The 20,174-nt window shown below is 34.8% G+C and overlaps 1 protein-coding gene across 1 annotated transcript in view; it reads right to left on the bottom strand.

Annotated features, from left to right (window-relative positions):
- Positions 1–20,174, bottom strand: part of LOC149545557 (uncharacterized) — a 125,035-nt gene that overhangs the window by 89,790 nt on the left and 15,071 nt on the right. The window contains exons 2-6 of the mRNA XM_089793802.1: positions 17,147–18,221; positions 16,728–17,054; positions 15,515–16,619; positions 15,236–15,289; positions 14,904–14,926 (exon numbers count right to left, since the gene is read on the bottom strand). Coding sequence (XP_089649928.1) covers positions 14,904–14,926; positions 15,236–15,289; positions 15,515–16,619; positions 16,728–17,054; positions 17,147–18,221 — 2,584 coding nt within the window. The remainder of the gene's footprint in view (positions 1–14,903; positions 14,927–15,235; positions 15,290–15,514; positions 16,620–16,727; positions 17,055–17,146; positions 18,222–20,174) is intronic.

Below are 20,174 nucleotides of genomic sequence, written 5' to 3'. Positions count from 1 at the left end.
AAAAATTCTTTGGCAGTGTCCTTCCTCCTGTAAGGAAACTTGGCAATAAAGAATATAATTGTTTCAACATAACTCATAATAGATCTAAAATAAATATGGAATTAAAAATCCACATGCAAGAGAATAGACAACATACCCACAAAAAATTGTGACACAAGATATACCTTAGGAAACCCTCAGTGAGGGAAAAACCTAGCCTCCAAAAGCATCCATCATCATTTATTATTCTGAAAAATTACCATTGCAATACAACCATGGAAGCCTTCATGGCCATAGCCACAACTAAGTAAACTATGTGAACAAGCATGAATCCACACATCCCATGCCATGCTTTCAACCTTCACAAATGCTCCCTTGGCTAACCTGTCAAGCCTTGTCCCGCTCGACTCTTGCATTTCTCACTCTTACTCTCTGCAACAACTACCCTTATGGCTACTTATATAGTAGCAAGTTCCACAAAACCACCAAGTGGTATTACATAAACCATGTGCTACCTAACCTACTAACCCCACATTTAATATTGGGCATTTAATTCTTTTTCCCAATATTAAATAATTACATGAAATATTATCACAATGTTACAATACAACTCATCAAGAATATTCCATGGGAATCTTTACATGTTGCATGTCCATGTAGGCACAACATTACATAATAAAATAAAATAATAAAATATAACAATATTATGCAATGTGTGCAACACCCATTATCTCAACAATCTCCCACTTGTTGTATACATTGCATTGGGTCAATCCATAGCAAAGTAAATGAACAAGAACAATCCCTCCTAGCACATCCACCATCATGGATCAAAGTACACCAAGTGCTCCATCCTAGTACCTGCAACAAAATCAAAGTATCCAGCATCTCAAACATGAATGATCTCTCCTCCTATTATGCCACTATCACTGGACATACATAGAAGCCATCCAAAGATAAAACCACCCAACCTGCCGCATTAGAAGATCATAAAATCCTATACCAACTAAAATTCCAAGCACAAAAACATGATCCAAAGGTAATCACATGTATTCGTAGTTGTCAAAATATCCATAGCTGAAATAGCACCCATAGCAAGTGCCAAACCCATCCAACTATCCATACCTCAAAGTTATAACAAGTGAATCTCATGTCACCGACATATCCAATCTATAACCTACAATCACAAGCCTCAAGAACAATACCTGCCACATATATACCAAGAAGCTCCCGCTGCAAAAGATAATGTCAAATCTATAACCAATCCACTCACAACATCTCAAAGAAGTGAATCCATGTAGTATCAAGGACATCCACAATGCATAAACTGATAACTTGCAAGAACAATTCTTGTAACAAGTCTCCAATAGTCTTCCAAATTCTCCACAACCAATAGAGGAAAGAGATAAAAAAATAACCATGTCATCTCTCACATAACATACATGAGCATAAACCAATGATCACAATCTCCAACCAATCTCAAATCCAATGTAAGCAAAACTGAACATCCAAGAAGATAACCAAGACTAAAGCAACCATGCAAATCATAACCTGTATCATGTCCTTCTACACACCCATCTAGATGTAAACTATGCAAATATGATCTCCTCCATAAAACCCCAACAAGAAGCCTCAACAACACCCAAACCATACCATATGACATTTCATGGATGTAAGCCTCTCACAAGAAGACCAAACTCATAAAACCATTCCTAAACCAAGGAATAACCATTCCTAATCCAAGGAATATGCCCAAATATAAAACCATCTCTTAAATTCAACCAGGATAACAACATATGCACATGGAGATAATCAATGCTAAACCATCTTTCAAATGAACCCTCTAGAACTAACTCATATACCATAGCTCAAGATCCATATCCATGAAAGATAAATATAATGCACCTGAGAGAAACAATGGGCTATAACTCTCAAGTAGCAAACCACCAAGTAGACCAAGAGTGGGGAATGAGAATGCTCATCAAGATACCCAACTCTCCAACCAAGACTCATCTAATAAAAATCTCCTCTCAAGTCCATATTAGGTGACTGCCCCTCGGACTTCCTGCTGAAACCATCAACCATCCCAAAAAATACTTCTCTAATCCAAGATAAATCAGCATCACCACTGTCTCTAAGTATCCATGAGCAACTTTAACCAGTCAATCCATGCCAACTCCAAATGCAACATAGCAATATCATGAAGTATCCAACTTATGATCAGTGTGCTCAATACCAAGAAACTAAACCAAGATCAATGTCAAAGTTCCAACTATGGCCTCAGGAACATAAACATGACAACATGATCTAACCATCTTAACTAAAGAGATAACATGTTCCACATGAACATACCATAACATGTCACAACTCTAAATGCATATCAAGAGTATACCATGACATAATAATGAAACCATCCTAATACCAAGGATAACTTGCCAAATGAAAGCATAAACCGTACCTCTACCAAGAACCCTATGAGTCCTCAAAATGTAACCATCTCCATACACCATGAAGAAAACCATCTCCACATACCACGAAGAACCAAGTGCACCATGCAAATTTCAAAGACACTTGTGCAGCAACAAGATCTAAGACAAACCTCCAACATCTGCAAATACTCAATAAATATATCAATGCCAACAACTCCCACTCAACCATGGTACCAAGTCACCTATGGCATCATAAAATCCATTTCTTACATGAAGATCCAAACCAAACCAGGAACTAATCCTGCACTGTCACCTCATCACTGTCACAAGCTCCCACTAAAGCATGTATCAAAGCTATCCATGACATCATGATAAAAAAACCATCCTCTAACCATGAGAATCAACCAAGGCATCAAACCATCAAAGAACTTGAAAAGTGCACATCATGAGCTCCTCAAAAGAAACTAAATAACCATGATCCTCAACCAAGAAGATATACCACCATAACTGAACCAGAAATCCAAGCTAATGAACATTAAAGATGTACCTATATAACCAATCATGTCATGCCAAAATCTATGGCACCATGATCACATCCATGAACTGAGCATCTGTCTCTCAAAGTGTCCAACCTGTCAGCATAAAATAGTCAACCACAATCCTCCACCATGATTATACTTGGTAACAACATCTCATCCCTTCTTCATGAAGATAAATCAACAAATCATGTGACTTAGGGAATGGATAACCCATATCCAAGCCACCAATCTGAATATGCATCAATAATGAAAGATCAATGGGCAAAGACAACCCATAACCAAGCCATAAATGCAACCTGTAAGTATAGACCACTTCCAACACTACACAACTTCTAGATCCAACAAGTCATCATACATATCCAAACCAAACACTGATAACCATATCATCATGAAACCAAACTTGAGTATACAATGACATCAAATCTTAAATCTCCAATACCATAAACTCACAATGTTACCATAGTCAAAATATATCTATAAACTGTTCAGATCAATATATCACTAAATAAATATGCCAAATCTACACCAAATCTGAACCAATGTGTAAAACTCTCCAAGAGCTTTTCGTTGACTACTCGAAGTCCAAAATCTGACTCCGTATGCCCAAGTTATGCCCTAATTCATGCTCAAAATAAATAACATTTGACTTTAAGGCTCTTAAAACCTGCCAAATCTCAAAATCATAGAACCAAACCTACACCAAGTTGTAGTGCTCTAATTTAGCTTTCCAACACCTATAAGAACTCTGAAATCTAATATTCTGAGAGAAAGTTATGGTCATTTTACTAAGACACTCTTTTTACCATTTTCACTGTGATTTTTCATTTTTTATTTTTTTGTGATGAAAATTCTGACGGGATTAAATTTGATGGCCATCATGGGCTGAAACCAAAAAACTCTTTCATTTCCTCTGAACATGGTCAAACTAGGGCATATTATATACTAAAAATTATAGAAATGTCGACCTAGATCTAATGGTGAGGTTCGTTTTTACCCAGGAGGTCATTTATGCATGCTAACCCCAAAAACCCTCATTTTAAATGAAACATCTAAAAAATCTTTTTGTCCAAAAAAATTCACATGCCCAAATATTTTAACATCTCATCATAACAGCAAATCCAAAACCCTTAGATCTATAATAAATCACTCATATATCTTGCCCTTTCTTTTATCCTCTCATTCATTCCCATGGATTCAATCTAGGGTTACAAACAATAAAACCATAGCTCTGATACCACTTGTAAGGAAACTTGGCAATAAAGAATATAACCATTTTCACATGACCCATAATAGATCTGAAATAAATACGGAATAAAAAATTCACATGCAAGAGAATAGACAACATACCCACAAAAAATTGTGACACAAGATATACCTTGGGAAACCCTCATTGAGGAAAAAACCTAGCCTCCAAAAGCATCCATCACCATATATTATTTCGCAAAATTGCCATTGCAATACAACTATGGAAGTCTTCATGGCCATAGCCACAACTGAGCAAACTATGTGAACAAGCATGAATCCACACATCCCATGCCATGCTTTCAACCTTCACAAATGCTCCCTTGGCTAACTTATCAAGCCTTGTCCTCCTCGACTCTTGTCTTTCTCACTCTTACTCTCTACAACAACTACCCTTGTGGTTGCTTATATAGTAGTAAGTCCCACAAAACCACAAAGTGGTATTACATAAACCATGTGCCAAAACTATGTGCTACCTAACCCAGTGACCCCACATTTAATATTGGGCATTTAATTCTTTTTCTCAATATTAAATAATTGCATGAAATATTATCACAATGTTACAATACAACTCATCAAGAATATTCCATTAAAATCTTTACATGTTGCACATCCATCTAGGCACAACATTACATAATAAAATAAAATAATAAAATATAACAATATTATGCAATGTGTGCAACACTCATTATCTCAACACCTCCCTATGCCAAAATGGGACATTTGGAAGAGGGGATGGGCATGCATCAAAGCACAGTAGTAGGAAAACAAGATAAAAAAAAGAGCAACAACTAATAATAATAAAAACACAAAGACTCTCATGCAAAAAGCATCTACAAATTAATAGCAAATAAACCATGTTAAAACCATGAACAAAAAAATGAACTGAACTGAAGTAGGATTAAATAGTTGAGAGACAGGCAGGAAATAAAAGGAAATTTCTATAAAAATGGAGATTAGATCAAGGAAATTTATAAATGATAACTAGAAAGCAAACAAATAAGGTAATATTAAATTAGAAATTGATCATAATTTCTTTAAAAAATATATAACAATAAGATTAAAATATTTTAAAATAAAAAATAGAAATTAGAGAAAAATTTATATTTTAAAGGATAAAATGAATAGATTTTGTCCTATTAGTTGAAGGTGTATTAGATTATAATCATAAATAAGATTTGAAAATAATAGAAATTCAGAATTTCTAACAAATATATAGAAATTAAATATTAAAAAACTATAGATGAGAGAAAATATTTAATTAAAAAAATGAATAAAATTAAATCTAATTGGCTAGAATGTAAGTCATTAATAACATTGATTATCATTATTTAAGTATCCCTGCAATAAAATGTTAGGGAAATAATAATGTAACTTTTTTATTTTAAATATTTAACGATAAAAGAATATAATAAAAATACTATTAAACTAAAATTAATAAATGCTACTTGTTAAAACAAGAGTAAAAAAAATATTTAATTTTTTAAATAGAGATAGCAAGGTACAAATAAGGTGTGCCTTCGTCACTAAATTCAAAACAAGGATTAGTTTTCTCTAATACCATGTTGGAAATAACAAAACTGAAATGAACTAAAAAATAAAGAACCATAAATTAATCCAAGAGAGTTTGTAATGAAAATAATTAGCATACTTCATATGAGCTTTCCAAGATCAACATAAAAGAGGAGACAAGGATTTTGAAAGGGGAAAGCAAAAAAAATTCCTTATGAATTATATGAATGAGGAAAATGCCTAGAGAGAGAGAGAGAGAGAGAGAGAGAGAGAGAGAGAGAGAGAGAGTGTGTGTGTGGAGCCAAAGGCTCATTGCATGAACTACATAGTGATTATGTGTTTTTAGAATGAGATAGAAGCATCTCTTATAAAGAGATGAGAAGAGGAGTTATTTGTAACTCCCATTTTAATGATTGCCACATTCATAAGTGTGTGCATAACAAGTGTCATAATCCTCTTAAGGAGGAATAACTTTTTCATTATAAAGGAATTACAAAAGGGTTGTCCTCACACATGGACAATAGGACAAGCAAATGATATGTCCTTACATGTGGACTAGAGGACAAATAACAGAAAGGATACCTTGGTTTATCTCATTTAATAAATAAATACAACCAAGGAAGAATTACAAATTCTAACACTAACAAAGGTTTGATAGTATCTCATTGTAGCAAAATTTGTGGTGCAGATATATCACAACAACCTAAGATATTTTTTAGAGTAGAGAGATTTAAATGAATGACAATAGAAGTAATGAGAAAAATCCAAGCATTTGACTTTGATATTGAGTATGTGAAGGGAAAAAATAATGTAGTGGTTGATGCTCGATCGAGAAGGCCTGCAATATATTCTTTGTTTCAAATTTCAGCAAGTTGGAAGGAACACCTATTGGTTGAATACTCTAAAAACACATTTGTTTGTCACTTGATGGATGGTTGGGTACAAGATGATAGGTATAAAGTGGTCAATGATATCTACTACAAGGGAAGGATCTTTGTGGTGCTCGAGTCCAAAATGAATGAAAGAATATTGAATTAGATGTAGAATTCACCCTTGGATGGACACACTAGATACCTAAAAACCTACAGGCAGATCCAAGAATGATTTGCATGGAAGGACCTCAAGAATGATGTCTTATAGTATGCATAGGAATGCTCTACATTCTAGCAAAACAAATCTAAGCACACTCTACCAGTAGGACTTCTCCAACCATTGCCAACCCCTAATCAAAAGTGGCAAAGTATTTCAATGGATTTCATCACTGGGTACCCAAAGTTCAGGAAAATGATTTCATTTTTGTCATCATTGACTATTTGACCAAGTATGTACTTTCATTTTCTGTTTCCTCCAAATACCAACCATCTTAAGTGGAAGAGTTGTTCTTCCATGAGGTTTTCCATTTACATGGTCTCCCACGGAATATAATAAGTGATAGAGATAGTTGTTTCCTTAGAAATTTTTGGATGGAGTTATTTAGGCTAGTGGGAATAGATTTGTCACCAAGTAGGAGCTACCATCCATGGTCAGATGGACATAAAGAGATTGTGAACAAATGGCTAGAGGGCTAGCTGAGGAACTATGTTTTAGCATAATAGAAGGCATGGGTGTTGGCTTCATTTGGGTGAGCATTGTTACAACACTAGCTATCACAGGTTGATAGGCATGCCACCCTTCAAAGCATTGTATGGTTATGAACTTTAATCATTCATGTATTAAATGGCATTGGGTGACAGTCATGCATTGAGGGCTGAAGATTGGCTAAAAGAGAGTTTATATATCATGAGATCTCTCAAGGAAAATCTACAAAGGGCTCAAAACCAACAAAAGACTTTTGTGGACCAACATCGGATTGAGAGAAGTTTTGAGGTGGGTGATCTGGTATACCTTCGACTTCATCTGGTAAGGAGAAACTAATACTCTACTTCTATGGACCATACAGAGTGGTTCAAAGGGTAGGAGAAGTTGTCTACGAATTGGAGCTACTTGAAGGGAGCTAAATCCACAATGTTTTTCATGTGTGATGTCTGAAAAAAGCTATTGGACAACATGTCACAGTGTCAAATTAATTGCCTCCCATTGAGAAAGAGGGGAAATGAAATGTCCCTTTCTCTGATTTTATATGATATTTCAAGCCTCAAATAAGATCTTTAAAATCAAACGACCAATATTTCAAAGATCCACCAATTTCTCAATAAACCCCAAATCGGGTATGCCAAAAATAGTGCCAAAAGCTTCACAACTTCACCTATTATTAATAAATCTGAAAGTGGACATTTTTAAAGAAATTTTAGCAGCATAAAATCCTATAAAATTAAATTTTTATATTTGTATAACATGCACACAATAGCTCCCAAACGGAGGACAAAAACAATGCTCATCGGGCTCCCAAAAATAACACAAAATAGCTCAAAATCACCAAAAAAACTTAATAATCTATCATAGAAGTATAATCATATTCAAATACATATTTTCAGCTCTATTTTAACATTGAAAATTCTGATATACAGCAGCAACCCAAACTTATATGAAATACTCAACTGGAAACACCAAACTCTTACAAAAACACACTCGAAAAACCACAAATCTGCACTGTTCAGCACAAAGGCAAACTCTGCATGAGCATGCACATGGAATGGCTTCAAAATCCCATCCTTAGCCTTCCTAGAAACCTAAAAACTCTCATTATTGGGTCTCCTTCTCCACAGGTTTGGCAGCCTCTGAAGAATAACAAAGCAATGCGCAAAAATCAAGTTTTGGAATCAGCCCAAAATGCCTCCAAACTCCTTAAAAGAGGGCATAACCCTAACTCACATCCAAGAGGGGTTAATAAAACATATTTTAATAATAATTTTCATTTATTAGTCCATTAGCTTCCAAAGATCATCCCCTTTTTCCGAAACTTCACCTTTTTGGGCCCGCCTGCCTTAGAAAAGATTATTATTTTTAATTATTTGAAAAGGGGACATGACAAGTCCTCCCCTTCCAAATGTTTCTTTTCCTCAAGAAATGGCTGCAAAATAAACCAATAAATCCACCTGGATCCCAAATGTAGTCATGAACTATACTATTGTCAATTAACACAGGCTCCTGCAATATCCTCTGCAATATAACCAAGAGGAATCCATAATCAAACTGACAATTACTACTCAACCAAACTCCAAAGTCACAACTTCCACAGTCAAAAACCCATGAGACACAAACTCTTAGAACATCAAAACCCAAGTAAAGTGGACAAATCAAACTACCAACACAGTAAATACCATCAACGCATTTCACTAGCCTACACAGAATGTACAATCCAACTATGCAACAATGGTGAATGCTGCCGAATGAAACTGTACCAAGTATGGAGAACCCACACACTGTACAACTCCTACAGTCAACACAACTCTATAGATCACTAACCACTGTCTCATAACCATAACTCCCATGCACCCCTGATGGTGAAAAGCCATCACAAGATAAACAACAAAAATTGGAACCCAAACCAAATTTGCCTACCATCAACTCCTCAACACAAGGATCAAATGCTAACTAATGTACATATCTTGCAATATAATGTTGATAAAAAAAACCAACCTCAGTCAACAGATCACCATGAATAAGTGATACAACCCACTGTTACTGATCACTAGCTAAGTCAGGAGATGTCATAGCCAAAGGAGTAGAATCAATAACAACACCCGTTGAAGCATCACTCCAAAACTCCTACTCTAAGTCATGTATTATCAAGCTGTCAACTATAGGACCTATCGCCATGTTGTGCCCATCACAACTCTCATCTCGAGGCATCAAACTATCCCATAACCAATGATAAACACTAGGAACCAAAGTACATCTCTGTATCATCATCTCATCAACATGGTCATCAAAGGTAAATTGATGAGCATACCTCACAATGTAATGCTGATAGAATGCACCAATCTTAGTCAGTGGCTCAAACTGCAATCCAGATGTAACTAACTGCAATCGACTACTAACCAAGGTGGAACTAACTACTACCTCTAAAGACATCGCCAAGTGAGTAGTATTACTAGTAGGAACCATGCCAACTATCGGCTCACCAACATCACACATGGTCTTTGATACAACATCTCTAGTCTTCGTGTCATTAGTGCTAGAGGTCACCGCCATGTTAGGCATACCACAACAATCTACTGCAACACCCAACTCAACTGAACTTGACTCTACTGGGGATGAACCCAATATGCCAATGTTAGTATCAAGGATGGATGCATCCCCATCTCCACTTTCTTTGACAATCTCGACCATGGACATCCTTGGATCACCAGACACCATACCTTGTGACTGTATAGAATCTGGTAAAGACTGTAGTTGCTCTAACTCCATGGTCACCTTAGCCAAATGAAACTATGACTCCTTGAAAGCCAACTATGTACTCTCAAGAATCTCAGAAGTCACCTCGAGTTGCTGAGTAAGCTCACTCACCTCATCTTCCTTGGCCAACAATGCATCGTATGCTGTACTACCCCACTCCATAAGATAATCTCTATCGGCTACCAATTGCATATTATCCTGTCTCAAAATCTGGATAGCCTCCCATAAAGAGTGGAACTCTGTCAAGGAAAGATAATTGCCTCCCTACTCATCACTAGTAGGAGAACCCCATCCATAAACTGCTAACAACTGACGAGCAGCATCAAAATGTTGGCAAGTGATAGCAATGTCTCGCTCACTAACTCTCAACTGATTAGAAACATGATGGCACTAGCTAGACTATCTCCTACAAACCTCCTTTGATGCACTGTCTAAGGAGTATCCTCAAAGTTACTAGTCTCTAGAGTATTACCATTCATATTCTGTGAATCAACTCTAAAGCTCATATCAACATACAGAGTATCAAAAATTGTAGCACTGCTATCCAACTCCTCTGTACCTAAGGAAACTAAGTCTTCAAAATTGCCCACTGCATCCTCCTGGATGTCATCAATACCAATATGATCGTGGGACTCATCTGTACACATTGCCAAATATGAAAGATCGTCAACACATTGCAGCAAGTATGGTCGACTGGATATATGAACAAAGCCCAACATCGATGTATAAAAACTAATACCAACATCGGATAAGCTCCTGGCACAAGAAAAGACAACACCGTGCAATCTGCTAATCAAATCCATGATAGCACCCAAACAATCACTGCTACCAAAAAGTGTTAAAGATTTCCAATCAACTGAATCCCAAATGCCAATATAACAATCTCGAGTCCATATACGTAAACTATAATCAGCTAGTAACTCAAGCAAAATCCTCACTTGAGTAATATGACCAATACCAAATAACTCAACATACCTGTCATGATGAGATAATGAAGTCACAATACTATCTTTGTTCACTTTCAGCTGGCTGGACAAATCGTGTGAAGTACTACCAGCCTCAACCTCATGTGACGAAGCATCTAACTATGCCTGGTACTCTTTCTCAACAAAGTCATGAATGCTCAATGTTTGCTCATCTCTACCAGGTATCTCACCATCATGCACAACAACATCCTCATAATCATCATCTGAACCCACTACGCTGTAGTCACTACTTGTTGTAACTATACCATCCTGAATACCTGTGACATCACCCTTTAACGACTTGTATACAATTGTCTCAATTTGAGTATCAAGTTGACCATTACTATCAATCTGCGTAATATCCTTTCTCACTACCTCTTGTGGCGGAGTAGAATCTGAGACCTCTGCCTGGCTATAAGCTAGTTTCTCAAACTCCTCATGCAAGTTCTTAGTAATTGTGTCACCTGCCCTGTGAGAAAATTTTCCAAATAGAAATCTGGTCAACTTATCCACCTTAGCTGGGTCGGACAACATGGCACTCATCGTACGGTGGTGCTCAACCAACTGTTCAGACATGTCATGGCTTATTTTCTTAATTTTATCTCAAATGTCTAAATAACCATCCTTTCTACTATTCTAACTCTGGATATCAATTGTCTAAGATTGTGTCCTCTAAGACTCTGTACTATACTTGTCCATTCTGGATAAAGTAGAGTGTAACCCCAATAGGTTATAACTTCTTCAAACACCAAGAACTAACATGCAAATGATTAGAAGTAGCATGCAACCATAGATTTTGACATGCAGCTGATTAGAAGCAACATGCAACCATAAATTATGACATGCAAGATTTGGGTAGTTGTCAAAACTAACATGCAAACTTCTACAAACCCTCAGGCTGGCAAGATCATAGCTCTGATACCATTGAAATGTCCCTTTCTCTGATTTTATATGATATTTCAAGCCTCAAATCAGATCTTTAAAATCAAACAACCAATATTTCAAAGATCCACCAATTTCTTAATAAACCCCAAATCGGGTATGCCAGAACTAGTGCCAAAAGCTTCACAGCTTCACCTATTATTAATAAATTTGAAAGTGGACATTTTTACAAAAATTTGAGCAGCATCACAGCCTATAAAATGAAATTTTTAGATATGTATAACATGCACACAATAGCTCCCAAATGAAGGACAAAAATAATGCTCATCGGGCTCCCGAAAATAGCACAAAATAGCTCGGAATCACCATAAAAACTTAATAATCTATCATAGAAGTATAATCATATCCAAATACATATTTTCAGCTCTATTTTAACATTTAAAAGTCTGATATACAGCAGCAACCCAAACTGATATGAAATACTCAATTGGAAACACCAAACTCTTACAAAAACACACCTGAAAAACCACAAATCTGCACTGTTCAGCACAAAGGAAAACTTTGCATGAGCATGCACATGGAATGGCTTCAAACTCTCATCCTTAGCCTTCCTAAAAACTTGCAAACTCCCGTTCTTGGGTCTCCTTCTCCACAAGTTTGGTAGCCTCTAAAGAATAACAAAGCAATGCGCAAAAATCAAGTTCTAGAATCAGCCCAAAATGCCTCCAAACTCCTTAAAAGAGGGCATAACCCTAACTCACGTTCAAGAGGGGTTAATAAAACATATTTTAATAATAATTTTCATTTATTAGTCCATTAGCTTCCAAAGATTATCCCCTTTTTCCGAAACTTCACCTTTTTGGGCCTGCCTGCCTTAGAAAAGATTATTATTTTTAATTATTTGAAAAGGGGACATGACAGAAAATTAATTATGGAGCCAGTTGAGATCATAGATGTCTAGGAGAAGAGAATTAGGTCCTGCACTATTAAGGAGTTTCTTATGTAATGGAAGGATTTTTCAATCGAGGATGCCACTTGGGAAGGCGATCAAACTCTAGAGCATCCAAGTTTGCAATTGCTTGAGGGCAAGTAATTTTTGGGCAAGGAGGATACTAATGTCCCCAATATTATTAAATAATAATTTTTGGTTATGTGTCCAAAGATCAATGTTTTTATCTCTTGGGCCCACTCTTCATTTTATTTTTGTTATAACTTGTTGGCCTGTTGGTATTTTTGTAATCCTTTAGGAAACTTCCCTAAAGCCCTTTATAATGCCTTCTTGTAGGTTGTTTTAGGGAGGCAATTTGGATTATTTTATTGTATGAGAACTCCTATTGGAGTTCTATGTTATTTTCCATTTTGAAAGTGAGAGATCTTTCTTATTTGGATTTTATGGTTTTATTGGTATTCAATCTGACCCTATTCTATCCTCTATACTACTTATTTGGATCTGGCAAGTCCAAGTTCCATCTTTGTCTACAATATAATATTGAGAATTGTCTACAAATTATTACATCTTTGTATGTGGCTTACTTTTGGTATTTGGTGAATATTTGGCATTACATATCTTCCTTCCTCATGGCCTTTGTCTCCCTTTCCATCGCCTTCATATTCCTCTCACACAACCTCAATTTCCCTCTAACATGACATTAGGTTCCCTCTGGCGTGGCCTCCGCTCCCTTTGACGCGACCTTACCTACCTCGAAAACAAATCCCTTGGGTGGTTTCACTTGGGCACTGGTCCCTTGGGTGGTTTCCCTTGGGAACATGTCCCTTAGGTGGTTTCCATGAAGTGGTATCTCTCTAGAACTGTCCTTTGAGTGGTTTGTCTCGAGTGGTTTCCCTCAGACACTTTCCCTTTGGGTGGTTTCCATCAAGTACTTACTCTTAGGCATGTATCATTGGGAATATTACACTATAGAGATTTTAAGACTACTTAGTCACCATGTAGCTTGCAAGACCATTGTTTTTCTCATTTCCATGACCAAAACCCTATCATGCTAGAAAGATCATAATTGCTAAAAATAACCTCAAATTATATCTTGACTAAAACAAGTTATTAATGTCATAAAAGTTTTATGTTGTCAAAATATTGAAATAATGAGAGTTAAATGATCTACTTGTGAGGAATCAAGACTAAACATACAATCAATCCAATATAAACTAACAATTATTATAAATATTCTAAAATTTGGGTAAAATTCTAACTTGTAGCATAGTGAATAAAGAAAATTTTATTTTGTGCATTTGACAAGCAATTCAAAAAAAATGCTTACATTGAAAAATGTCTAATTTTGTAAGAATAATTGGACCCTTGAAATAATCCAAGGACTTTCACAAATTCAAATTAAAAGTATAAAAAACATCAATATTAATATTATAAACTAAAATTTTTTTTTTTTACTTTTCCTTAGCCCATGGAAAATATAGAGAAGACTTTTCAGTTTCTAGATTTGAATTTAAAAAATGAGACAAAAAAAGCAAAAGACACATCTACAATATCAAACTTGATATCTTTCATTAAATACCTTAGTTGTTGATTCGTGAAATGAATTCGATTCGAGGACATGAATCGGATCTGTGTATTTGGGATTTTTTTTCCCAATTATGATTCATGGAGGATTCGTGCATATACATATATGCATTATATATACTTAAAAAAAGAGAAATATACATAATTCTTAAATTTAATCATTTCATAATATGAATCTATGATTCTAGTATGCATCTATGAATCTAGTATACTTGATAATTGATCTATTTTTGTCATTATAAATTAGCACAACTGATCTCCTTTGAATCCAAGCACTTTACTTTAAGCTAGCAACTATGAGAGAGCAAAAATAGAGAGCAAGTGTGAGAGAAAATGAATTTGCATAATGAATTAAAGGGCTGTTTTTAGGGTTTAGACAAAAGTAGAAATATGAGTAGTTCGTCAAAAGCCTTCTGAGATCTGTCATGATCGCGCATCATAAGTGAAGGTTGTGTAAAACACCTGAACAACATGTCTGACTTACCACTTCTGAAATTATCAATCCGCCTGCACAAATCAACCGAAGTGTTATCAGGAAAGATCAAACACTTCATAATTGATTTCACAGAATGCTCTCTACTTGAACATATCGTACTTCAAATTACAGCTTAGATAACAATAGTTCATCTTAAAAACATTCTGTGAGTGGTTCTATACAAGGAATGCGATTGGAGAGGAATTACTAGATGAATCAAAGTTGAGACTGTATTGTATGACCATTTTTACAAACACAATACAATTTACAAGCAACCAAGACATACTAAACTCACCAATCTTCTCAATGGTTGAATCAACAAAGGTGGAAGAGTTCATAACCGATTCCCAATTGTGCTCTGTCCTTGCTCATATTATACTTTCGGATGTCCATTCCTGCAAAAAATATTCAACTTATGGACGACTAATAAATGCTCAAGAGATAATGATAAGTCAATGAATCTAATGATTACTTTTAATACCTCTGCAGCTTGAAGGTAAGGTCCAATTGCTGATATGTTGCATGTTGCTGAGAGCTCTGTTTTCTGCAATCTCTCTACTTTGATGATTTTAAATCATCACAATTAAATATATTAAGACTAATCAAAGAGGGCAATTGACGTATAGATTCAGGTAAAGTTTTTAATCTATGGCAACTAATAATGTCAAGATTAGTCAAAGAGGATAAATGCCCCATAGACTCTGGTAGAGTTCTTAACTCGGGACAATCAGAAATGTGAATTCTAGTTAAGGAAGACAAATTGCCCATAGACTCAGGTAAAGTTTGTAATCTATGACATCTGGAAATGTGAAATCTAGTCAAAGAGGACAAACGGCTGATAGCCTCAGGTAAAGATTTTAGTCCATCACAGGAAAAAAAGGAAAGACTAGTCAAAGCCAACAAATCACCAATAGACTCAGGTAAAGATTCAATTTCCTCACAATATGCAAGATGAAGATTAGTCAAAGAAGACAACTGACCTATAGACTCAGGCAACTTACTCAATTCCTCACAATTAACAATCTCAAAACTGGCCAAAGAAGACAACTGCCCCATACACTCAGGTAAAATTTTCAATTCATTACAACTAATGTGAAGTGTAGTCAAAGAGGACAGATTTATGATAGAAGTCGGCAAACTTGTCATGCACTCACTCTGTATGTTCAGCTCCTCCAAATTGGCCAATTCACCAATGTTACTTGGCAATTCCTTTAAGTTGGTGCCTATCACATTCAGATACCTCAGCGACATCTGATTTGTGGTATGATGAGGTAGGTTCTGTAATTTTTCACATGCTGAAAAATCGAGTGTCTCCAGCTTTGTCATATTTTGGAAAATGTCACTATTCTCTGACGTTATAGTGAGCTCCTTGCAACCATGGAAATTGATATGCTTCAGATTTTTCAGCTGCTTAAATGAATCAGGCAACAGCTTCAGCTTTCTGCAGTAACTCAAATCTAGATGTCGCAAGTTTGTCAACAGGCCAAATTCAGTAGGCAGGGATATTATCTTACTGCATGCTTTTAGCTGAATGTGCTCAAGGGATTCAAGTAGACAAAACTCTTCTGGAAGACTTTCTATAGGATTGTATGCCATTGGTGTTGAAATCGTTGGTCCGGGATCCAATGTAATCTTTTTCAAACGTTTGAGGTATCTTATTGTCCTTGAAAATCTTAAGAAACCTTTGACATCTTTAAGGTTCAGCTCTTTTAATTCTAAAGGAGGCTGCAGTCAAGGTGCATTTTGATTCAGAAGAAACAGTGAAAACGTAATAAAACAGCTAATGAGACATAAGATTTTACAAACATTGATAAAGCAAAGAAAAATGCTTACATCCACAGTGTCGTTCCACAATTCTTCTAACTGTACAGCATTTGGAAGCTCTAAAACTCTCAAATTTTTCAACAAAAGCCATGATGGAAGAGCTATATCTGGAAAGTTGACCCATCGCAGCCAGAGGAGGGCTGGTAAGAGTGATGCTAATTCTTCTGTAAAATTATGTCCTTTGACAACAAGTATAGAAGGTGTAAGGCACTTGAACTTTGTAGAACAACATCTGACAAGCTCCATACACTCATCAAATGGTGTGCTATGATGGGATGAGCACTTTTCATAGAAATCATCTGTTGCCGCTTTAATCCCCCGAATTAGCACTCTTCCCTGAATGGATAATGCAAAAGTCAAAAGCTTTAAAACAACTAAGATAGCAGGCTAAGCATTAAAGAGCACATAAAAGATTGCATTAAGCTCACCGTGGTCCATTGCTGAATGTCTGTGATTTGATGTATTGACCAAACACGGAAGGGTGGCCTTCTCCTTGCAATTTCTCTTCCGAGATCTCTAAGCTGATCATGCATTCTGATCTGATTGTTCTCATCCACCTCGACCAAACACTTATTCTCAAGCACTTCCCAACTATATACACCACTCCATCCTGACCCATCCCACACTGCAATGGCCAAACTTTTCTCTTCTCCTATGAAGAAACAAGCTATATCCAAAAATATTTCTTGTTCCTCTTCATCTAGAGCATCGAAGCTTATTTTGAGCCTCTCTTTAATGGCATTGGGCAAAATTCTTGATGCTTTATCTAACTGAGAATCCCAATACTCTTTAGACTTTCGACAAAGTAGTCCTCCAAATACTTTAAGGGATAAAGGCAACCCATTACAGATCTGTACAAACTTTTCAACAAGATCTTCAAATTCAGGAGGAGAAGGTTGTAAGAAAGCATGCCAACATAAAAGTTCACTACCATGTCTAAGATTCAATCTTTTCATTTGGTAAATGGAGGAGATTCCCCATGATTTGAGAACACCCAATTCACGACTCGTAACAATAATTATACTACCATGTTCAAAATTGTCGATACAAGGCAATAAAACATCCATTTGTTCTGAGTGATCCACATCATCCAAAATAATAAGTACTTGAAGGGATCTCATATACTGTTTAAGGATTGCTTTTCCTTCTTCTACATTATCAAATGGACCAGCATTGATACCAATATCTTCCATAAGCTTCTTTTGTCTATTACGTAAATCATTCTTATATGATGCATCTCGAATATCAAAGAGAAAGCTATGCTTGTCTATAGAAGCTACTTTTCTATTATAGATTTCTTTTGCAAATGTTGTTTTCCTAGAACCTCCTATGCCAACAATTCCCACAACATGTACTTTTTTAGTAGAATCAAATACTTTCCTTTCAAAGTCAGTGATTGTCTCATCAAAACCCACTGGATATTTGGCCACCTCCAGTTGTACCCTTTTTTTCATATGCTTCATCACAGAATTTATAATACTCTTCAACAACCTTTCTTCATCACTACAAGAGAGAGAAAACAATAAGAAAAATCTTAGTCCAATTTTATTTAATTGAATAATAAACTTAAAGCTAATGCTTAATTAATTTGTTTTGTATATTTTATCTATTAGATTAAATAGTTTCTATAAATAAAGGTGTTCATAGATTGTAAATAAAGCTATATATTGAAATTTAGATGTATGATACAAACAAAAAAATATAAATGATGGGAGTACAATAAAGAGGAAAATAGCACCTAAGGATAAATTTTTAATAATATTCATTTTAAATGATTAAAATCTTTTATATAAGACTATCATATATTGAAACATTATTTGTAATAGCCACTATATTTTATGTGGTTACCATACTTCATGCTAAAGTTATTCCCTTCTTATATAACATATAGTGATTATGATTTCTTTTAGATAATTAAAAGTTTAGAAATATTATGAGAAAACAAAAAATTATAATATACTAAAATTTATTTAATGTGCATTGCTACATGAAATATCATTTAGATATATATGTTATGTTTGTATGGTTACACAACTTCATATTCTAACAATTGTAAGAGCAATAAGTATTTAAAGAGTATAAAAATATATCAATATTTTTATGTGAATTTTACTATATTGAATAATTAAATACTTTATGCATGATTCTACTACATATTTGATGAGTACAATTTATTTACAATCATAAGAAAAGTAGATTGATGAAAAGTGATAAAAATGATAAACCAACTTTCATGGGAAAAATAATAAATAGTAAAAATATGGAAATATATAATTTGGTAGATATACACACCTCATTTGAAGTTTGTTAATTCAAACAACTTTTCACTAAACTGTTAAATTTATTTGGGGTAAAATTAAAACCTTAACTTTGTATTTTTAGATATAGTTAAATATATTAGGATACTCTATTGCCCATCATTTAACTATTTTTAGGTATGTAATACATCAGTCTTGTTGACATGCACAAGTTTTAGAGAATATTTTAGATATTGTTTATAACTTTGAATGATATTTTAATGGTTGGTTAGAGAAAAAATGGACTACATGTTGGATCTATTAAGAGTTAAGGTCCTATAGCTCTAATGGAGTGTTGTTACTAACAAGGGAAGCTAGTGACAGTCATTATTTATAAATTATTTATTATTATTTTTGTTGAATACTCTCTACTCTAGCTTTTAGTAATGGGTGACAATGTCCATAATTTTCTACTCTAGCTTGTATCAAATACCTAACCTCCAAGAATATTCTTTCTATAAATTTCTATGTCATTGATTAATTAAAATATTATTGAATGCTATAATCATGAATGTTAGGGATATACACCATAATGTATATCCCTATTTGTGTAAATCTTTGATGGATATCTCAGTTAAACCTCTATATAATAGGAAATAAGTATGCCAAAATAATCCACCTTATTACAACTAACCCTCTTTGACCTTCACTTTAGTGACCTATATGAAAACCCAAAAAATAGCCTAGAATGAAACTTAAGATCCATAATGAAGCCATTTGAAAACCTACCCTTACACCATCACTATAACTTTTACCTTTCCTCTAGAATGTATGGTGCCAACTAAATATAAAAGGAAATACATATGTGTCCTTTATTTGATTTTTTGCCTATCTCATAATCTTTATTTTCCACTCCTTTTAACCCTAATATTCAAATCCTCTCACCCTTTACAATAGTTTCCCATCTCTCCCTATTTTTCACATCATCCTTCCATCCCTACCAAGTTTTGTCTTCTCATTATCAAAATTGGGTGTAATTTCTATAATAATAATGTAGCTAAATAACAATCTAAACTTATTAGTAATAGAGTAAAAAAAAAAACATTTAACAATATATCTACAAAATAGAAGTTGTTTAAAACTTAAAACATTTTAAAACAAGTAGAAGGCCTAAGAAAACTCTATTTAGGACTAAAAAAAAGATATAATTTGACTACAT

Source organism: Cupressus sempervirens, chromosome 7 (genome assembly GCF_028749045.1).
Source record: "Cupressus sempervirens isolate cs-2001-9-10 chromosome 7, ASM2874904v1, whole genome shotgun sequence".
NCBI classification, from domain to species: domain Eukaryota; kingdom Viridiplantae; phylum Streptophyta; class Pinopsida; order Cupressales; family Cupressaceae; genus Cupressus; species Cupressus sempervirens.
The sequence above is the reverse complement of the archived record's forward strand: the minus strand, read 5'-3'. Positions and strand labels throughout refer to the sequence as shown.